The sequence below is a fragment of the Lepidochelys olivacea genome (assembly GCF_965140295.1).
Source record: "Lepidochelys olivacea isolate rLepOli2 genome assembly, chromosome: 7".
NCBI classification, from domain to species: Eukaryota; Metazoa; Chordata; order Testudines; family Cheloniidae; genus Lepidochelys; species Lepidochelys olivacea.
Window position 1 is genome coordinate 45,688,342 of NC_140417.1, and position 21,424 is coordinate 45,709,765.

At 42.3% G+C, this 21,424-nt stretch overlaps 1 protein-coding gene across 2 annotated transcripts in view; it reads left to right on the forward strand.

Moving 5' to 3' along the window:
- The window catches only part of DOCK3 (dedicator of cytokinesis 3), a 585,745-nt gene that overhangs the window by 68,540 nt on the left and 495,781 nt on the right, over nucleotides 1–21,424 (forward strand). For both annotated transcript variants that reach the window (XM_084634267.1, XM_084634266.1), the window contains exon 2: nucleotides 15,391–15,474. In XM_084634267.1, coding sequence (XP_084490393.1) covers nucleotides 15,391–15,474 — 84 coding nt within the window. The remainder of the gene's footprint in view (nucleotides 1–15,390; nucleotides 15,475–21,424) is intronic.

The following is a 21,424-nucleotide window of genomic DNA, read 5'->3' on the forward strand; positions in this document are numbered from 1 at the left end:
GCATTTTATCAAAAAATCTGATTTTTAAATTTTTTTTTTAAATCATTGATTTTTATCCACCCTGGTCACAAATTTAATTAACTCACTATTTTTTTAATGAACATCAGCAGCATGGAAGTATGTCCTTTGGAATGGTGGCTGAAGCATGAAGGGGCACATGAATGTTTAGCATATCTAGCACGTAAATACCTTGCAATGCCGGTTACAAAAGTGCTATGCGAATGCCTGTTCTCACTTTCAGGTGACATTGTAAATAAGAAGCAGGCAGGAGTATCTCCTCTAAATGTAAACAAACTTGTTAGTCTTAGCGATTGGCTGAACAAGAAGTAGGACTGAGTGGACTTGTAAGCTCTAAAGTTGTACATTGCTTTGTTTTTGAGTGCAGTTATGTAAGAAAAAAATCTACATTTGTAAGTTACACTTTCACAATAGAGATTGCATTACAGTACTTGTATGAGGTGAATTTAAAAATACTATTTCTTTTATTATTTTTACAGTGCAAATATTTGTAATAAAAATAATATAAAGTGAGCACTGTACACTTTGTATTCAGTGTTGTAATAGAAATCAATATATTTTGAAAATGTAGAAAGACATCCAAAATATTTAATACATTTCAATTGGTATTCTATTGTTCAAGTGTGATTAATCGTGATTAATTTTTTTAATCGCAGTTAATTTTTTTGAGTTAATTGCATGAGTTAACTGTGATTAATTGACAGCCCTAATAATTAGTTATTTAAGGTATAAAAAGATACTGGTTTGAATGTGAACATTGATGACACAAGGTATAATGGTGGCTTGAGTGTTTGTTGACATGTTATTGAAGACTCAGGATATGATGATAGCACTGCCCTCATCTGAACATGACAGATTATTTAGACACAAAATGTGTCAGATTCACTATTTACTGTCACGCTACAGGACTGAAGACGTTGCAATTGTAACTCACCCTAACGCGAAGTGGCTCTTTGTCCTCCTCTGTGGGCTAGAGTACAGATAATGGTTTGAGCATGTTCCTTTCTTTGAGCTGGTTCTTTATCTTAAGCACCTACAGAGTCATGGTTTTAGATCCAGAGGTACTAATTTCAGCCCCCACAGATGCATGTAGGTTACTTAAATTTCCGGGGAGAAGGAGAAGGTGTAGGAGAAGGTTTCCTGGCCAGGGTGAGTGTGCAACTTATACTAACGTTAACAACGAGGAGCCCTGGAAGTACCCCAAGGACTCCTTGTTGTTTTTGCTGATACAGACTAATACGGCTACCCCCTGAAACCTTATACTAACATTTGGCTTTTTCACCCCTCTAATGGCTTGACAATATGTAACATTGCTCCTAGTTGGGTCATCTGTGGAAGAAAGCACTGTGGACCTCTGCATGCACTGCTACTGTTTGAAATGAAGGACAGAGGCCATTAGTTTAAAGGCAGGAACAGACTCAGGAATCTTAATATGTGGTGTAGCCACTTGAGGAGAATCAACATGTGGATTACAGTGGAGAAAAGTTCAGGGCATTCTAGAGTAACTGTTATATCTTATTATGTTTGATCCCATTTTGTGCTTCATGTGTTAAACTCTGACAATACCTTGGAAACACATTTGCTAATGTCTTTCACTGCAGAGTGTCGGCGGTGGGAGGCAGAGCCTCCTCTGTAAGAGTTGCATGTGGGGAAGAGTTCTTCCTCCAACCCCTGTCTCTACAGGCAGATTGACTAGCTTCATTAAGCTCACAGGTGATCCAAAGGAAGGATGCTAGCAGAAGTTACATTTATATTCTGTTTGTGTCAGTTAGGGCATTTACAAATATAAGTATTATACTTAATCCACACAAATAGCTGCAGAAGCTGAAGATGATGTTATATCATTCTGGGAATTTTCTTCTTCTTTGGAGTGCTGATGTCAAAATTGGAAAATTCAGAGGTGGAGAGGTATGTTTTTTGTGCTGGCAGAGATTGGGGGTGGGGTGGGGAGGAGGAGGGATCCAGATGGAGAGTGAATGTTGTAGGCATACCTGCTACTGCAGCTATTCTTGGCTGTATCCACATAGAGTCCATTCCCCTGTTCATAGAATCATAGAAACATAGAATATCAGGGTTGGAAGGGACCTCAGGATGTCATCTAGTCCAACCCCCTGCTCAAAGCAGGACTAATCCCCAACTAAATCATCCCAGCCAGGCCTTTGTCAAGCCTGACCTTAAAAATCTCTAAGGAAGGAGATTCCACCACCTCCCTAGGTAACGCATTCCAGTGTTTCACCACGCTCCTAGTGAAAAAGTTTTTCCTAATATCCAACTTAAATCTCCCCCAACTGCAACTTCAGACCATTACTCCTTGTTCTGTCATCAGCTACCACTGAGAACAGTCTACATCCATCCTCTTTGGAACCCCCTTTCAGGTAGTTGAAAGCAGCTATCAACACCCCCCCCCCCATTCTTCTCTTCCTCAGACTAAACAATCCCAGTTCCCTCAGTGTCTCCTCATAAGTCATGTGTTCCAGTCCCCTAATCATTTTTGTTGCCCTCCGCTGGACTCTTCCCAATTTTTCCACATCCTTCTTGTAGTGTGGGGCCCAAAACTGGACACAGTACTCCAGATGAGGCCTCACCAATGTCGAATAGAGGGGAACGATCACGTCCCTCGATCTGCTGGCAGTGCCCCTACATATACATCCCAAAATGCCATTGGCCTTCTTGACAACAAGAGCACACTGTTGACTCATATCCAACATCTCGTCCACTGTCACCCCTAGGTCCTTTTCTGCAGAACTGCTGCCTAGCCATTCGGTCCCTATTCTGTAGCAGTGCATGGGATTCTTCCGTCCTAAGTGCAGGACTCTGCACTTCTCCTTGTTGAACCTCATCAGATTTCTTTTGGCTCAATCCTCTAATTTGTCTAGGTCCCTCTGTATCATATCCCTATCCTCCAGCATATCTACCTCTCCTCCCAGTTTAGTGTCCTCTGCAAATTTGCTGAGGGTGCAGTCTACGCCATCCTCCAGATCATTAATGAAGATATTGAACAAAACCGGCCCGAGGACCGACCCTTGGGGCACTCCACTTGATACCGGCTGCCAACTAGACATTGAGCCATTGATCGCTACCCGTTGAGCCCGACAATCTAGCCAACTTTCTATCCACCTTATAGTCCATTCATCCAGCCCATACTTCTTTAAATTGCTGGCAAGAATACTGTGGGAGACAGTATCAAAAGCTTTGCTAAAGTCAAGGAACAACACATCCACAGCTTTCCCCTCATCCACAGAACCAGTTATCTCGTCATAGAAGGCAATTAGATTAGTCAGGCATGACTTGCCCTTGTTGAATCCATGCTGACTGTTCCTGATCACTTTCCTCTCCTCTAAGTGCTTCAGAATTGATTCCTTGAGGACCTGCTGCATGATTTTTCCAGGGACCGAGGTGAGGCTGACTGGCCTGTAGTTCCCAGGATCATCCTCCTTCCCTTTTTTAAAGATGGGCACTTCATTAGCTTTTTTCCAGTCATCCGGGACTTCCCCCGATCGCCATGAGTTTTCAAAGATGGCCAATGGCTCTGCAGTCACATCCGCCAACTCCTTTAGCACTCTCGGATGCAGGGCATCCGGCCCCATGGACTTGTGCTCATCCAGCTTTTCTAAATAGTCCCGAACCACTTCTTTCTCCACAGAGGGCTGGTCACCTCCTCCCCATGCTGTGCTGCCCAGTGCAGTAGTCTGGGAGCTGACCTTGTTCGTGAAGACAGAGGCAAAAAAAGTATTGAGTACATTAGCTTTTTCCACATCCTCTGTCACTAGGTTGCCTCCCTCATTCAGTAAGGAGCCCACACTTTCCTTGACTTTCTTCTTGTTACTCTTAACATCTGCTAGCTGCACGTCCAGTGTGATTTGGCCTTCCTGATTTCACTCCTGCATGCCTGAGCAATATTTTTATACTCCTCCCCAGTCATTTGTCCAATCTTCCACTTCTTGTAAGCTTGTTTTTTGTGTTTAAGATCAGCAAGGATTTCACTGTTAAGCCAAGCTGGTCTTTCTACACATCAGGATGGTTTGTCCCTGTAACCTCAATAAGGATTCTTTAAAATAAAGCCATCTCTCCTGGACTTCTTTCCCCCTCATGTTATTCTCCCAGGGGATCCTGCCCATCAGTTCCCTGAGGGAGTCAAAGTCTGCTTTTCTGAAGTCCAGGGTCCGTATTGTGCTGCTCTCATTTTTTTCCCTGTGTCAGGGAATTTTAATTAATCAATTAATTAATTTACTGTTATTTCAACCAGTCTTGTCAAATAATCCTTTATCGAGTTCTATCATGAAACCAGTTCAGCTTCTTGCTCCCACTACTTCTACTTGGAAGGCCGCTGTAAAACATCGTTCCTCTGAGGGTTAGAAACATTTTTCTAATTTCCAGCCTAAGTTTACTCATGGCCAGTTTATACCCATTTCGTTCTTGTCCAAACATTGTCCTTTAGCTTAAATAGCTCTTCTCCCTCCTTGGCGTTTACCCCCCAAAGTATTTATAAAGACCTGTCATACTCCTCTCCTCTCCCCCTCGTATTCATTTTGCTAGACTAAACCAACGAAGCTCTTTTAGTCTTCCCTCATAAGATAAGCTCTTCAGTCTCCTGATCAACCTAGTAAGCCCTTTTCTGCACCTGTTCCAGTTTGAATTAATCTTTCTTAGAGGTTGGTGACCAGAATTTTACACTGTATTCCAAATAAGGTCTTATCAGTGCCTTGTACAATGGTATTACTGTACTTCTCTATCTCTACTGGAAATGCTTTTCCTGATGCATCCTAGGATGGCATGTGCCTTTTCATAGCTATACCATATAGGTGTAATAGTCAATCACAGGATGACTATAGGCCACCAAAGCGTCTCTCTTTCTCTGTTATTTCCAGCTGACGAGCCCTCAGTTTATAGAAGAAATTCTTATTAGTTCCGAAGTGCATGACCTTGCACTTTGTGTTTTTAAATTTCATCCCATTTCTGTTACTGCAGTCCTTAAGGTCATCCAGCTCTTCCTGTATGATGATCTGTGTTGATAATGCCTCCTAACTTGGGTCATCAGCAAATTTTATACATTTTTGTGTCAAGGTCATCCAATGAAAATATTTTTATAAGATTAGTCCCAAAATTGACCAGGGGAGTTCAAGAATAACTTGCAATTGTTTTTCTAATCCACATTTTCTCCATCCTAACTCGTAATTTCCTATGTGGCACTGTATCAAATGCTTTACTGAGGGACATCTAAATTAGATTTATTGCATTTCTCTGGCCTACAAATTATTTTAATCCTAACTGAAAACAACAACCAAACTTTATGGTGTGGCTAGCTGACATATATAATTATTTCAGTGTGAAAATGGTGCACCCAGATATAAGTTACCATAGCAGTTCATTGGTTGTTCAGCATTCTCTCAGAACTCTGGAACATAAGAGTTAATTAATTTCAGGAGCTGCAATACAGCATTCTGATAGGAATGAGTTTAGGCCCAGAACTCAGGCTGGACAAAGAGGTTCTGAAAATTTCAAAAGTGTAATTAGTGAACTTCAGATATCCAGACCTATGTTCAAAATCAGATTACAATTTTCTCCATTACTTAGATCAAGTCAGTCACTTCCACTGTGTTTTATTAAGTTGTTGCTAAAAATGCAGCAGTCTCCTTTTCTTAAGGTTATTCTTTGGTAAGCATCATTCTGGATCATTCAAAGCAGTAAGTTTCCTAGCATGGTTAAATAACACCTTGCCATTGAAAAAAGAATAGAATTTTTTCCTCAGATATATTAATGTCTTTTTTTGTAACCCAGCTGGGCACCCATTTGCCAAATAAGGAAATAGGGTTTTAATTTCTGTATTTCAGTCTCCTAGAAAATTATAATGACTGCAACTGATTTCTCCACAGCTGTTCTTTCAGAGACATTACTTGACTTGCCTAGAAACAATTTGCTGAGCCTGACTAGCGTAATGCAAATGTTTTGTTCCTGGATGGAAACAAAGCCAAATGCAATCCATTTTACTCATCTACAATTTGAAGTCTTGTTTTAACAGAAAGGGGAGACATTGATTTGGAACAATTTGCTCTTATTATTAATGAACTCCCCTTAGGCACCTAAGGAGAAAGCTAAATCATTCACCTTAGCACCAAAGGCTAATCTGGATGCAGATGTCTGAGGAAGTCTTTGTGAAATCTGTGTCTGTGAAAAAATATATCTTACCTTCCGTTATGTGTATATGTAATGCCTCTGCACACTCTCTCAAATTCTCAGGCTACTTCAGAATCAAAATCTGATTTGTTACATTATGTATTTAATTAGAAATATAAATACTAACTACATATTATTCTGGAGCTTGTTTATTGTATGCAATATAGGATGGATAATGGATAGGGCGTTGAGACCTGGGAGAACTCGTTTAATATTTTGTTAAGCCGCAGACTTCCTGTGTGACCTTGGGCGAGTCACTTAATCTACCCTGTGATTCAGTAGTTCTTCTATATAAAATGTTAATAATGCTTCTCTACCTCTTGGGTATATTGTGATTAAAATCCATTAGTGATTGTGAGGGGCACAGTTATCACAGTGGTGTAAGTACCTATATAGATATGTACAAATTATTTCTTTCTGTTTGTTTTGACCTGGGATATTTCCCTGGAGTAGTTCCATTAAATGCACATACTTGTGTGTGATTTTATGAAATAGACTTATATCAAGAGTTTGGAATGAAATTGAAAATAAAAAAAACATATAATACACACATCAAGGTAGAGTATCATTAGAATGGAACATTTTGAAAATTACTTATAATTTTGTGCACGTTATATTTTTAATTGGTGATATCTGAAATCTGTAGACTAAAGGTAACATTATAAATCAAATTGCATATTTCTGAAGTTTGAATTTGCTCCTTGACCGATCCAAAGTACTATATCCTACCTTACTTCCTCCTGTACTACTTTTTAGCATGTGTCTGAAATAATTTTCTGACTTAAGTAGAGCATTGCAGATTTGTAGATACTTAATTTCATATAAAATTATATACTATCTGTAGTTTGAAAAATGAGATAGAATTCAATCTTTGAAACATGATATAGACTTGTGAAAGTACTGTATTTTCTTCCAGACTGATGAATGTGATTGTACTGAAGCCCATGTGTATGCATATGTGCAACTTAAAATTCTTCAGTGTCTGTTAAAGGGACCTAATGCCTCAGAGACAAGGCCTTTATATGGCTGAATAAATTTATCATGATTTTCCTTTCAATGAGCTCTGTGTGATAATATCAACTCTGGGTATTCATTACTAATCATATTTTTTATTAGGAAAAAAGTCTGTTACAGCCTTTTTCTTTGCTGGGTGGACATAGATCATAGGGCTGGAATGCGACTTTGAGAAGTTATCAAGTCCTGCCCCCTGTGCTGTGGCAGCACCAAGTCAAAGTAGACCATCCCTGACAGGTGTTTGTCCAACTTGTTTTTAAAAGCTTCCAATGATGGGGACTCCATGACCTCCCTTGAAACCCTATTCCGGATCTTAACTACCCTTATAGTTAGAAAGTTGTTGCTAATATCTAACCTAAATCTCTCTTGCTGCAGATTTTTAGTTTGTTTGTTTCCCTGCAAAAAAGTTTGTTTCCCTGCAAGAGTTGAATACACCACAAGCTCCTACAGCAGTGCAAAGAATACAGAAAAGTATTTTAGTAAGTGCTTGCCATGTCATACCCTTAGACTCCAGTTTTGGTTGTTAAATGAAGGAGGAAGAAGGTATTGGTAGACATGAAAAAAGTTTCAGAGTGGTAGCCGCGTTAGTCTGTATCAGGAAAAAGAACAAGGAGTACTTGTAAGGTGCCACAAGTACTCCTCGTTCTTTTGATAAAAAAAGTTGTAATTTTAACGCTGCATGTATTATTGTCTGCGAAACTTTAAATAATTTTATAAATGGTTTTCAATTAACATTGTATAAAGAGTATTGTAGGTTTAAGAAATAGGAAAAGATTCACTTTTCTTTGCATAGGCTAGATTGAAAAAAGCACACTGAGAAAGTCAGTAAAATGTCACTGTAAACTAGAGTTTCTCAGACATTTGAAAACTGAGCTCCCACTTCAGGAAAATGAAACCAATTAGGATCTCTTCAACCTCTGTTCAACCCCATCATGTGTTAAGGGTCTACTCATCCGTAAATTATATATCTTGTGCACTCCCCCAGATCCAGCTAATCCTTGGCTCATCCCACACTTTGGCAAATGCTGCTACAAAAGTTAACACTTATTTCTTAAAGCAGTGGTCTCCAAACTTTTTGGATCGTGCATCCCCAGGGCCAGCCCTAGGGAAGCAAAAAAAAGGGCTGCTGCCGGCATGCCGCCAAAGACGGAGCGGGGAGAGCTGGGCTGCCGCTGGCATGCTGCCAAAGAATCAAAGGTGCAGGAGCGCTGCTGCAGCCATTCTGGTAGCACTCCTTCTGCGCACCCCTAGGGATGGTCTTGCGCACCCCCTGGGGTGCGTGTGCCCCACTTTGGAGACCACTGTCTTAAAGTAACATGATTGTGAAAGGCAAAGCTTGCAAGATTGAAGATAAATACCAATGAAAGACAGTTCATTACTCAAATCGTCTACTAGGCTGCAATAGTTTAAAATAAGATGTGATCTGATTCATCTGTTGTATTTGGTGTCATAAGAAAATATCTAACTTATGAGTTCATAGTTTAACTTTTATTTCTATGGTTAATATTCAAATGAAGCAGGTTTGTGTGCAGATGCTTAGGTCAAAGCTAATCCCTTTTCAATCAACTGATTGTTTCCTTGAACGATATCTTCCTTTCCATCTCTTTTATTCCCAGTATGGTGAAGAAAAGTCAGCTAGGCTCGAGACAGGACTGTATTAGCAATCTTATGAGCCCTTTTATCAGAGCTTCTAAAGTGTCTGTTTTTGTGAAAAACACAATCCTGGAAATTACTTTTCCTTGGTCAATTTTTACTATGTAGCCTAAACATACCAGAGCTAAAACCACAGCATTGGAATCTTGATTAATTAGAAGAAATCTAGGCAGATGATTACAACTGCAGTAATTTACCTACAGTTTAATTTAAAAAGTACTTTAAACTATCGTTTGTTTGGTGGAGAGAATAATAGATAAAAAATAAAATTGGTGGACGGAGGAGGAGTCAGCACCTGAGTGGATGGATTTAAGCATGAACCTGATGCGCTCATGGCAACCTACACCATAGAAAAGATGGGCAGGTGCATTTTGTACCAGCTGGAGCGTGTGCATTGTCTTCATGTGCAGCTTCAGATACAGTGATTTACAATAATAAATACTCCTGGGGGAATTCTGCACCACAGCGCAAGTGCAGAATTAATGTCCCCCCAGTTGACTTCTACTCTTTCCCCACAGAATAACTGATTCACGCAACCCTTCAGGGCAGCGGTCCCAAGTGGGTACATCTGGTTTGGGTGTTGGGAGCAGCCGGGGGAGATGTAAATCATTGCCTCAGGGGGCAGGGCTGGGCATCCATGCAAGACTCTGTCCCACTCGCGCATTATCGTGGTGCAGCAGAAGCCGGGGAGGGGCAGGACTGGAGATGCTCCTTTTGTGCACTGGGCTCCAGCTCCTAGATCTGACTGGGTGTGGGGGAGCGGGGATGACACAGGACTTCCTCTTCCCCTGCATGGAGCAGCCAGGGCTAGGTCAGACCCACTCCCAGGAACCTCCTTTGGCTGCAGGAAGTTCTGCAACCCCCCCACTTTCTGCCCCCATTATTCCCCAGCTGTTGGGGGAGGGATCACTGTACGGGGCGCTCCCCCTATCTACCCAACCCCCATGCATCTGAACATCCTGCACACATACACCCCCACTGAACCAGACCCCCTGTACCCAGACCACCCTCCACTGAGCCCCCTGCACCCCGCTGCCGAGCCCCATCCACTCCATGTCAACTCCCCCTGCTGAGCTCCACCCCACCTTCGCTTGAACCCCACCTAGAGTCACATTTCCCCTGCACTCGGAACCTCCCAATGAGCCCCTGTGCATCCAGATCCCCCTCTTCACTTGGCCCACCACCGAGCTGCCCACACCCAGATTGCCCCACAATGAACCCTCTCACCCCATACCTGAATCCCCCTTCCACACCTGGATGGGGGGGCACGGATGGGCATGCATGTGAGACACTGTCCCTCTTGCTTCCTATCGCAGTACACCTGGTGCAGAGTGGAGGGCCCCGGGATGTTTCTGGGGCAGGCCTCGCTCTTGCGCTGTGTCAGGGTTGGGTGCAGCCTCCCCACCAACTCTGTGTCCCCTGGGCAAACGTTGGGGGTGGGAGGGCTGCAGAGTGATCCCCCACCTCCATGCAGCCAGTGGCCTCTGCTTGCCATTACTGTGCTGGAGCCTGCATTCCTTTTGCCCTCTTAATCTATTGTATTAAAGAATTTCAATTCTTCTCCAGTGCCTGTACAGTGACACGTAAGGACTACACTAGATATTAGCCATGCCTTTCATGAAGGCCCCAGTCTGGCAAAGCACTGATTTTAGGTGCTTTATGCACATAATTAAGGACAGTGCCAGATCATGGCCTAACTTCACTCCTAAGGATGTGCTGCCCTTTAGGGTATGTCTGCACAGCAAAGAAGAACCCGCAGCTGGCTGATGCCAGCCAACTCACGCTCACAGCATATCCCTGCAGTTCCTAGGTGGAGGGGCTAGGGGGCTCCATGCTGCCCACGCCCGCAGGTGCCACCTGTGCAGCTCCCATTGGCTGCGGTTTCCTGCCAATGGAAGCTGTGGAGCCAGCACTTGTGGTGGGAGAAGCGCACGGAACTCCCCTGGCTGCCCCTCCCCTAGGAGCTGCAGGGTCACACCTGTTGGAGCTGGGTAGGGAGCCTGCCAACCCTCCATCCCCCAGCACCAGCACTGGTCCCAGGTCGCATGCCAGTGCCAGCAGGGGTCCTGGGCCATGCGCTGCCACCCATCTTCCCCCCAGCACCTGCAGTGCCCCAACTCAAGTTTTAGTTAGAGGTATATAGTAAAAGTCATGGACAGGTCACGGGCCGTGAATTTTTGTTTACTGCCCGTGACCGGTCCATGACTTTTATTAAAAATACCCGTGACTAAAATGTAGCCTTACTTATGAGACCATGTCTAACCCCACAGCAGCCCCACATGGTCTGTTTCCCCATATCTTGACCTGACCCGACAGATGCTGTGAAGAAGGCAGGCTGTTTCTCTTTCCTATCATAGCTGGGGCTGGCAGGAGCGGCTGCTGTGTTTTAGCACCACAGCGCCCCTCTGGTGGGCAAAAGATGGAATTGCAGCAACTTTACAGCAGTTGCTATTTTCTGGGGGAAAAAAAATTAAAAATGTGCGTTCAGTGGCACAGAATTCCCCCAGGAGTAAAACTGTGAAACTGGCTTGTGTGTCTTATGTGTAAAATACTTGGCCTATGCAAATAGCAGGGTGAAGCAGGGTATCAAGAGGGAATTGTTAGCTACAGGTTACCCACCATCCCAAACAAGACAAGCTAACAAGTAAATAACCAAGGCCACAAAAACAGATCAGTATGGTTAAAAACAATGAATGGAAGCAATGGGCTGACGGAAGTAAACAGATTAAAGTAAATTTTATCAGGATAAGCAAAAATATATTAGTCTAGGTTATATGCAGTGTAGCTGTCACCATGTCTGTTAGTTCAGGTTTAGTTATTGTGATTTGTGCATGAGAATGCTTTAACTAGAGATTTAGAATACATAGGCACACAGATGAGGTCACTTGATAAGCTGAATCTGCACAGTTTCAAAATGGGATGACAGACAGATAATTAACAATGAGAATGGAGAAGATGAAGGGTTGAACGTAGCAGAGAACAGAGACATGAAAGAGTCACCCTGTTTCCAAGCGAGGTAACATGATCAATTACTTTTCTTGCCATATCTGTTTTTGCATGTATATGTAATTCTTAGGTGATAACAGCATTGTCTTAAAATGTACATAATAAAGGCTAAAAGAAACTGTTTAAGACTAAATTGAGATAGATCTAGTTTTTCATACAACAAAGTGTGTATAAAAAAAACAAAAAACAAACAAACCCAAAAGCCACACAAATATTTCAGCTTTTCAGAGAGACAGTTTTGTAAAATATTGGAGGAAAAGAAGTTACCTAGAAGGTAAAGCAGAGGTTCTCCAACTGGGGGCAGGGAGGTGCGGAATGTATTCTGGAGGTGAGGGAGTAAGAAGCTTTAGGGGGAAAAAATTACTATGCACATTCAGAGCTGGGAGGCTAGAGAGCGGTGGCTGCTGGCTGGGCACCCAGCTCTGAAGGTAGTGCTGCTGTCAGCAGCAGCAGAGAAGAAAGGGTGGCATGGCAATACTATAACATACCCCCTTTACTTCTCTGCTGTTGTTGGCAGCTGCCCTGCCTTTAGAGCTGGGCTCCTGGTCAGGGACCTCTGCTCTGCCTGCAGCACTGGGTGGCTGGAGAGCGGCAGTTGCTGTCTGGGTACCTGGTGGGGGACGTAAACTACTACAGACACGAAGAAGGGAGTGCGATCAAAGACGTTTGAGAACCATTGCTATAGCATATTGATCGGAGCCTATAACTTAAGAATGTTGTAACTAGTCTCGATAACTTTATTCTGCTTTGGTGCTTAGTATTTTGGTAGTTATCCTCAATAACAGGACCTATTTATAATAATTCCCCTGTGATTGAAAGTGAATCCAGTGGATTGAGAATACTTTAATGTGATTTAAAGGATTTTTGCACTATTGCCCCAGCCAGGCTTTAAGTCACTCTGAGACTCCTCCAGTCCTGGAGCTGTCTGGATGCTTGTACTGTCTGACATAATTTAGAAGAGTGAAGTCTGCTCTAGCCTATAGTGGCTGCCACTAGACCCAAGGAGCAGTTATAATTGCTGGGGTTTGGGGGGAGAAGTCCAACCATGACCCTTTTTTCTTGTCTGTGCACACTGCATAGAGATCTTCAGGAAGCAGGAAGAGGCGCAAATTCTATTGTATGTAGGTCCTTATACTTCCATCATTACTGTAGAATCTGAGCAGTTTCCGTTAGTGCAGTGGTTCCCAAACTTTAACAGCCTGTGAATGCCTTTCACTAAAATGTCAAGTCTTGCGAATCCCCTCCTAAAAATGAATATTTCCAGGGATTTTCTCCTTTACCTGCGTATAAATTATAAAAGCAGTGATCTTGGAAATATAAAATTTGTTTTTGTGATATGCTTATTACACACTATTTATTATTTATCATTACAGTATTTTTATTACATTATGAAAACAGCAACACTCTTCCAAGATCTCACTTTCATAGCTTGTATCACTTTGAATAAACCTGTTATAAGACAAGGCTCCTATATTTCATCAAGGAGTATCAGATGTGAAACAGCATGGAGGTATTTAAAAAGCCAACTCAAAAAGTTCCTCCTACACAAGCATTGAGGTCTTGAGCAGTCCAGGCAAACAACGCACGTTACAACAAAGCTTAAACTTGTTGTTTATAATAATTTTAAAAACAATACTAGCTGCCTATTTAATTTTAAAAACAGCAAAAAATATCCATCTCCCTTTCCATTTCTTATAAGGAGTTTTGAAGTTTAAATCTCCTCAGTGTGATAGATATGCTTGCTTTGATCTGCTTAGCTCTTGGAAGTCCAGGGGCTCCAGGCTGCTGGCCCCATGCTGCTCAGAGTTCCTAGGGACAGCTCTGTCCACCATTAGGGAGTTTTCCCCTGGGAACCCCCTGTAACATTTCGCAAACCCTGAGGGGTTCACGAACCACAGTTTGGGAACCAGTGCATTAGTGCATTAAGCAGTGTGACTAACCTGATCATGTGGTTTGTTCCTCTCTCATCCTCTCCACAGGGGGGAAATTGTGTGGGCAGTGAAGTTTTTGTTTTGCTAGAATTTAGGTTTTAGTTTTTTAAAATATACACAGTGTTACATCTTAGAGAAGGTTGAAGAAGTGCAATTTGCACTTGCAGCAGAATATGGTGATGTTTGATGGTCCATAGTTCTCGTGGGAGTTTGTTCCACAGTATCAGACCAGCCCCTGAGAAAAATATGCCTTCTGCATGGATGGGCTTTATACACAGGACTCTCTACAGTGGCTCTTTGTCATATGAAAATGCCTGTATGAAGTAAAGAAGTGAGAAGCAGCTCAACTGAATAGGAGAATTAGGCCCATAGTCTTGAGTTTAATTTTAAAGGAAAAGATATTTCCTTACTTATGGGCAAACATCTGAAGTTTTAGCCTGAGTACATTATTCCCCACTGGAGGTCACTATTTCAACTCATGGTTTCCCATTATAAATCTCAGCTTTGTGTGTAAAATGTATATACAAAATGTGTTTATTGTCCGTGTATATATAAATCATCTTAAAGTTAGTTCTCCAGGAGAAAGTGGGTTTTCTGTTTTCTCCATTTTTTAATAAACAAATCTTTGATGTGTCCATAATGACACTTATAGATACAAAGGTTTTTAAAAGAATGATCATATTTATATGTAATCCTAGTTACTGTTGACATGACCTATTAATGTTAAAAATAAAAAATACAACCCTCCCCCCTTCCAGAAAAAACTCCCAAACAAACAGTAGCCATGCCACTATGGCATTTTAACAAGTATCATGGGTAAGGAAGACTGTTACGCATTTCCAACAAATAATTCCTTTCTTGTTAGATTTGAGGCTCTGAGTGGTGATTTATTTTATTTATATTTTCCTATGTTCATTTTTAAGATAGGACATTTCATAAAGTGATTTTTCTTAATTTAGTTCTACAGTAATTAACCAATAAAAAACCTGGAAGAAAAGACACAACAATTAAAGCTGTCGTCTCTAAATTATTAAAGCTGTATAACCTATTCAATATTTCTAAACAAAAAACATTCTCTAATAGCCTTAAATCATAAGTATCTAAAAATAACAGCTTTCCTATATTAAATTAGCGCCAGACCATGTTTGAACATGAATAGAAATGTTGGAGAAGAGTAATCTTTGCAATCTACCTCCCTTTTTATGTACATTAATGCTCAAGAAGAATAATCCTGATCCAAATAAAATCAGTGCTGTTTCTTGCACTTGGTAAGTTGTATAGATGAAGTAAATCTTGGTGTATATAGCATGAGTTCATCTGGGATCAATTATTAAAAATGATTGAGATCTTCCTCAACCTAGATTTTCCCCCCACCCCCAAAAGTATGGATAATTTTTAAACATAATAGAGTTCAAGGTTGTGGTAAGAGGGGGAAGGATGTACAAGAGGAAGTAATAGCAAAATGGGAAAGATTTTTTTTTAGCAGATATGTAACAGCTCTTTGTGTATAAATAAATTAAGCTAACATGTGAGTCTCCTTTGTTTTAAGAATAAAACAAGACAATATGTAACCTTTATCTTTTGTTTTTTCTAGTGATATGCAGCTTCCGAGGATCTATACCACAAGGCTTAGTCTTGGAACTAGGAGAAACTGTCCAGATCTTGGAAAAATGTGAAGGTTAGTATGATGGATTGGAATGTGGGTGTGTTTCCCAAAGATAAATCTTATTTGCAGTAGAAATAGATAAACAAATTTACAGTTGAGGATTTTAATTAATCATTTTGGGACCATGATGTATCAGATCATCAAAATACTCTGATAAAACCTCATTTGACCCACTTTCCATAGGAAAGACTAGAGCATTACTGGCAGTAATCCGGTCTGATAGGAGGTCAGCGTGTTTAAGTAAACCATCTGTCCAGAAAATGTTCGAACCCTGACTTGATTTGGTTGGGACCAAGACTGAAAAAGAATAGTTTGTTGAAGTTATTGATTTATGTAGGAGAGTGTTTTACAGTTAACCTTCTTTACCTTCTTTTTACCCTTAAAAGTAAATGCCATTTCCAGTACATTACAGCAATAGCAGTTGTTCTCTCTGTTTGAATATATACATATAGGGTCCAATCCTGCTGCTTTTTTACTCCTGGGAATAAACCAGTTGAAGTCAGTGCTGCTAATCACATGTGAAAAGGATTTGTCTCCTATCATACAGAAAAAGCAAGCAACCGTAAATTATTTGTTTGTAATACCATTGAGGCATACTTTTGACAACATAAAACACGAGAGGACATGTTTCACTAAAACCTCTGAGATGGAATTATAGATTCTTAATCCAAAGATGTCTTCAAAAAAATTAATCCAGGTCCCAGATCTATAGTTATGAATCTGAGTTGCAGATCCATGGGCCATTCAGTCTTTTGTTTTCTCTCTAACTTCCATGAATAGGAATGTAATTCGTGAATGTTGCATCACAGCAAAGAACAATTAGGATTTTTTAAAAAAATATAGATTGCAGTGCATTAAAATTTACTCAGTCAGTAGTTTAGCATAGTTTAACAATATAACATTTTAGCCATAGACCACTGAGCATACTACAGTAAATACAAATTTTAAATTGATAACTTCAAAAAAATTAGAATTTTAAAAACACAAATTAAAAACAAAAGATTTAACCTTCCCCCAAATCAATTATACCTTTAAAATCACTACTCCTAAAACATTGTAAGAAAATAAGATTAAAAAAATTAGGAGTACAATATTTCATTTTGGTTAAGTGGCCTCTGTCTCACAAGTTTGTTCTTATGTTATGGCCAACCAGGCAAATAAGATAACAGTCTGTATAACTGAAATGTTTTCAGTGCATAACAAGTATACTGATTTCTGAGCTGATGCGGTAAAAGGCATGTAGGCCAAGAATAGAAATAGCCATTTATTTCTCAGGTGGCAGTATAGATTACAAGACTATAAATAGGTTTCAGAGTAGCAGCCATGTTAGTCTGTATCCGCAAAAAGAAAAGGAGGACTTGTGGCACCTTAGAGACTAACAAATTTATTTGAGCATAAGCTTTTGTGAGCTACAGCTCACTTCATCGGATGCATTCAGTGGAAAATACAGTGGGGAGATTTATATACACAGAGAACATGAAACAATGGGTGTTACCATGTACACTGTAAGGAGAGTGATCAGGTAAGGTGAGCTATTACCAGCAGGAGAGTGGGGGGTAGGGGGAACCTTTTGTAGTGATAATCAAGGTGGGCCATTTCCAGCAGTTGACAAGAATGTCTGAGGAACAGCGGGGGGTGTGGAATAAACATGGGGAAATAGTTTTACTTTGCGTAATGACCCATCCACTCCCAATCTTTATTCAAGCCTCAGTTAATTGTATCCAGTTTGCAAATTAATTCCAATTCAGCAGTCTCTCGTTGGAGTCTGTTTTTGAAGTTTTTTGTTGAAGAATTGCCACGTTTAGGTCTGTAATCGAGTGACCAAAGAGATTGAAGTGTTCTCCAACTGGTTTTTGAACGTTATAATTCTTGACATCTGATTTGTGTCCATTTATTCTTTTACGTATAGACTGTCCAGTTTGACCAATGTACATGGCAGAGGGGCATTGCTGGCACGTGATGGCATATATCACATTGGTAGATGTGCAGGTGAATGAGCCTCTAACAGTGTGGCTGATGTGATTAGGCCCTGTGATGGTGTCCCCTGAAATAGATATGTGGACACAGTTGGCAACAGGCTTTGTTGCAAGGATAGGTTCCTGGGTTAGTGGTTCTGTTGTGTGGTGTGTGGTTGCTGGTGAGTATTTGCTTCAGGTTGGGGGGCTGTCTGTAAGCAAGGACTGGCCTGTCTCCCAAGATTTGCGAGAGTGATGGGTCGTCCTTCAGTATAGGTTGTAGATCCTTGATGATGCGTTGGAGAGGGTTTAGTTGGGGGCTGAAGGTGATGGCTAGTGGCGTTCTGTTACTTTCTTTGTTGGGCCTGTCCTGTAGTAGGTGACTTCTGGGTACTCTTCTTGCTCTGTCAATCTGTTTCTTCACTTCAGCAGGTGGGTACTGTAGTTGTAAGAATGCTTGATAGAGATCTTGTAGGTATTTGTCTCTGTCTGAGGGGTTGGAGCAAATGCGGTTGTATCGTAGAGCTTGGCTGTAGACAATGGATCGTGTGGTGTGGTCTGGATGAAAGCTGGAGGCTTTTTAAGACTATAAATAGTGTGTTAAGTCTGCAGCCTGGCGAAACCTACATGGACAAAGATGATGGTCTCTCAAAACCAGCATAACTCCCTTCTTTCCAAATAGGCTCTTTGCAAAGTTTGAAACAGAGACCTCTAAACATACAGTTTGAAATACTCAAATATTTTTCATAGCTATATATATTTTTTGTTGGAAAGTTACAGAGATATTTGTTGTATGAACAACTGCCACATCCAATTGTTTACAGTTATATTCTGCTCTGAGCTTATTAAGGTTTTCTCACTTTTGCCGACAGTGCTAACCAAGACAAATTCCAAAAAGCCCAAAGAATGGAGGGAATAGCGAACTTGCAAAAGCCAAGGGAATGTCAGAGGGTATACCTTGCTGAGCTTTCCCTCCACACATAACTATGGCAGGTGCTGTCCATTCATATGCTACATACAGAGCCAATAAATATTAAGGCATTTGGCTTTTGTTGAAATAGCATATTCTTCTTCGAGTGCTTTCCCTGTGGGTGCTCCACTCCAGGTGACGGTGTGTCCTGGCGCCGTTGATCAGAGATCTTTGGTAGCAATGCCTGGTCGGGACGCACGCGCTCAGCTTCTGTCTAGGGTGTTGTTAGGGTGCGCATCCTGCACCCCCCTCAGTTCCTTCTTAACCATCCTTGAAGACGGGACTCGGGGCAGTGCTCATCTCTTACCTGGTTGCTGTAGGAAATAAGTAGAGAAAAATAGAAATAGCTAGCGATTTCCCAGCTCTCCCTTTGCTTTAGCATAGTTTGTTAGTTTCCAAAAAAAAAAATAAATCCTCAAGTTAGGCCTTGACTACACTACGAAATTAGGTTGAATTTATAGAAGTCGGTTTTGTAGAAAGTGTTTTTATACAGTTGATTATGTGTGTCCCCACACAAATGCTCTAAGTGCATGTAGTTGGCGGTGTGTGTCCACAGTACTGAGGCAACCGTCGACTTCCGGAGTGTTGCGCTGTGGGTAGCTATCCCACATTTCCCGCAGTCTCCGCCACCCATTTGAATTCTGGGTAGAAATCCCAATGCCTGATGGGGCTAAAACATTTTTGCAGGTGGTTCTGGATATATATCGTCAGGCCCTCGTTCCCTCCCTCCCTCCATGAAAGCAACGGCAGACAATCATTTCGCGCCTTTTTTCCTGGGTTACCCGTACCATGGCAAGCATGGAGCCCACTCAGCTCACCGTCACCATATGTCTTCTGGATGCTGGCAGACATGCTACTGCATTGCTACACAGCAACAGCTTATTGCCTTTTGGCAGCAGACAGTGCAGTATGACTGGTAGCCATCATCAACGTAGTACAGGGTGCTCTTTTAACTGACCTCGATGAGGTCAGGGGTGCCTGGGCAAACATGGGAGTGACTCAGCCAGGTCATTTCCCTTTTAAGTTTCGTCTCATGGCAATTCAGTCCTACCGGCAGTGCACTGTCTTGTAATCAGCAGCCAGGAGAAGACGATGGCCAGCAGTCATACTGCACTGTCTTCTGCCGAGCACCCAGGAGATGACAATGGCTAGCGGTCGTACTGCACAGTCTGCTGCCAGCAAGATGTATAAAGATAGATGAAGTGGATTCTGGGCCTGGGAAACAAGCACAGAGTGGTGGGACCGCATAATGTTGCAGGTCTGGGATGATTCCCCAGTGGCTGCGAAACTTTCGCATGCGTAAGGCACTTTCATGGAACTTTCTGACTTGGTTTCCCCTGCCCTGAAGCGCAAGAATACCAAGATGAGAGCAGCCCTCACAGTTGAGAAGTGAGTGGCAATAGCCCTGTGGAAGCTTGCAACCCCAGACAGCTACCAGTCAGTCAGTAATCAGTTTGGAGTGGGCAAATCTACTGTGGGGGCTGCTGTGATCCAAGTAGCCAACACAATCATTGAGCTGCTGCTATCAAAGGTAGTGACTCTGGGAAATGTGCAGGTCATAGTGGATGGCTTTGCTGCAATGGGGTTCCCTAACTTTGGTGGGGCTATAGACGGTCCCAAGATAGGGATATGCATTCTGGACCACCAGGGCAGCCAGTACATAAACCACAAGGGGTACTTTTCAATGGTGCTGCAAGCATTGGTGGATCACAAGGGAGGTTTCACCAGCATCAGTGTGGGATGGCTGGGAAAGGTGCATGACACTCGCGTCTTCAGGAACTCTGGTCTGTTTAAACGGCTGCAGGAAGGGATTTACTTCCCAGACCAGAAAATAACTGTTGGGGATGTTGAAATGCCTATAGTTGTCCTTGGGGACCCAGCCTACCCCTTAATGCCCTGGCTCATGAAGCCGTACACAGGCACCCTGGACAGTAGTCAGGAGCTGTTCAACTATAGGCTGAGGAAGTGTAGAATGGTGGTAGAGTGTGCATTTGGACGTTTAAAGGGTCGCTGGCGCAGTTTACTGACTCGGTTAGACCTCAGCGAAACCAATATTCCCATTGTTATTGCTGCTTGCTGTGTGCTTCACAATCTCTGTGAGAGTAAGGGGGAGACGTTTATGGCAGGGTGGGAGGTTCAGGCAAATCGCCTGGGCACTGAATACTCACAGCCAGACACCAGGGCGGTTAGAAGAGCACAGCAGGAAGTGCTGCGCATCAGAGAAGTTTTGAAAACCAGTTTAATGACTGGCCAGGGTACTGTGTGACACTTCTGTTTGTTTCTCCTTAACGAAAACCCACCCCCTTGGTTGCCTCTAAATTCCCTGTAAGCCACCTGCCCTCCCCCCTTTGATCACAGCTTGCTTGCAAAGGAAATAAAGTCACTATCATTTAAAAAACATGTATTCTTTATTAATTGATTATAAAAATAGAGAGATAACTCACAAGGTAGCCCAGGTGGGGTGTGGGAGGAGGATAGGAGGGAAGGAAAAGGCCACTTTAAAACTTGTTGAATGCCAGCCTTCTGTTGCTTGGGCTGTCTACTGGGGTGGAGTGATTGGGTGCCCAGAGCCTCCCACCCCACGTTCTTGGGTGTCTGGGTGAGGAGGCTATGCAACTTGGGGAGGATGGAGGGTGGTTAAACAGGGGCTGCAGCGGCAGTCTGTGATCCTGCTGCCATTCATGAACCTCCACCAGGCGCCGGAGCATGTCCGTTTGATCCCGCAGTAACCCCCGCGCTGCCTCCTGCCTCCTCTGATCTTCCTGCCGCCACCTCTCCTCACGTTCATCGGCCACTGTCCTGTACTCTGCTATTGTGACCCTCCACACAGCTCTGTCAGTGCCGGACGACTGCATGAGCTCAGCGAACATGTCATTGTGCATGCGTTTTTTTTGCCGCCTTATCTGAGATAGCCTTTGGGACGGTGGAGGGAGGCTTGAAACATATGCAGCTGCTGCAGGAAAAAAAGAGAGTGAAGTATTTTAAAAGATACATTTTACAGAACAATGGCTATACTCTTTCACGGTGAACAACACTA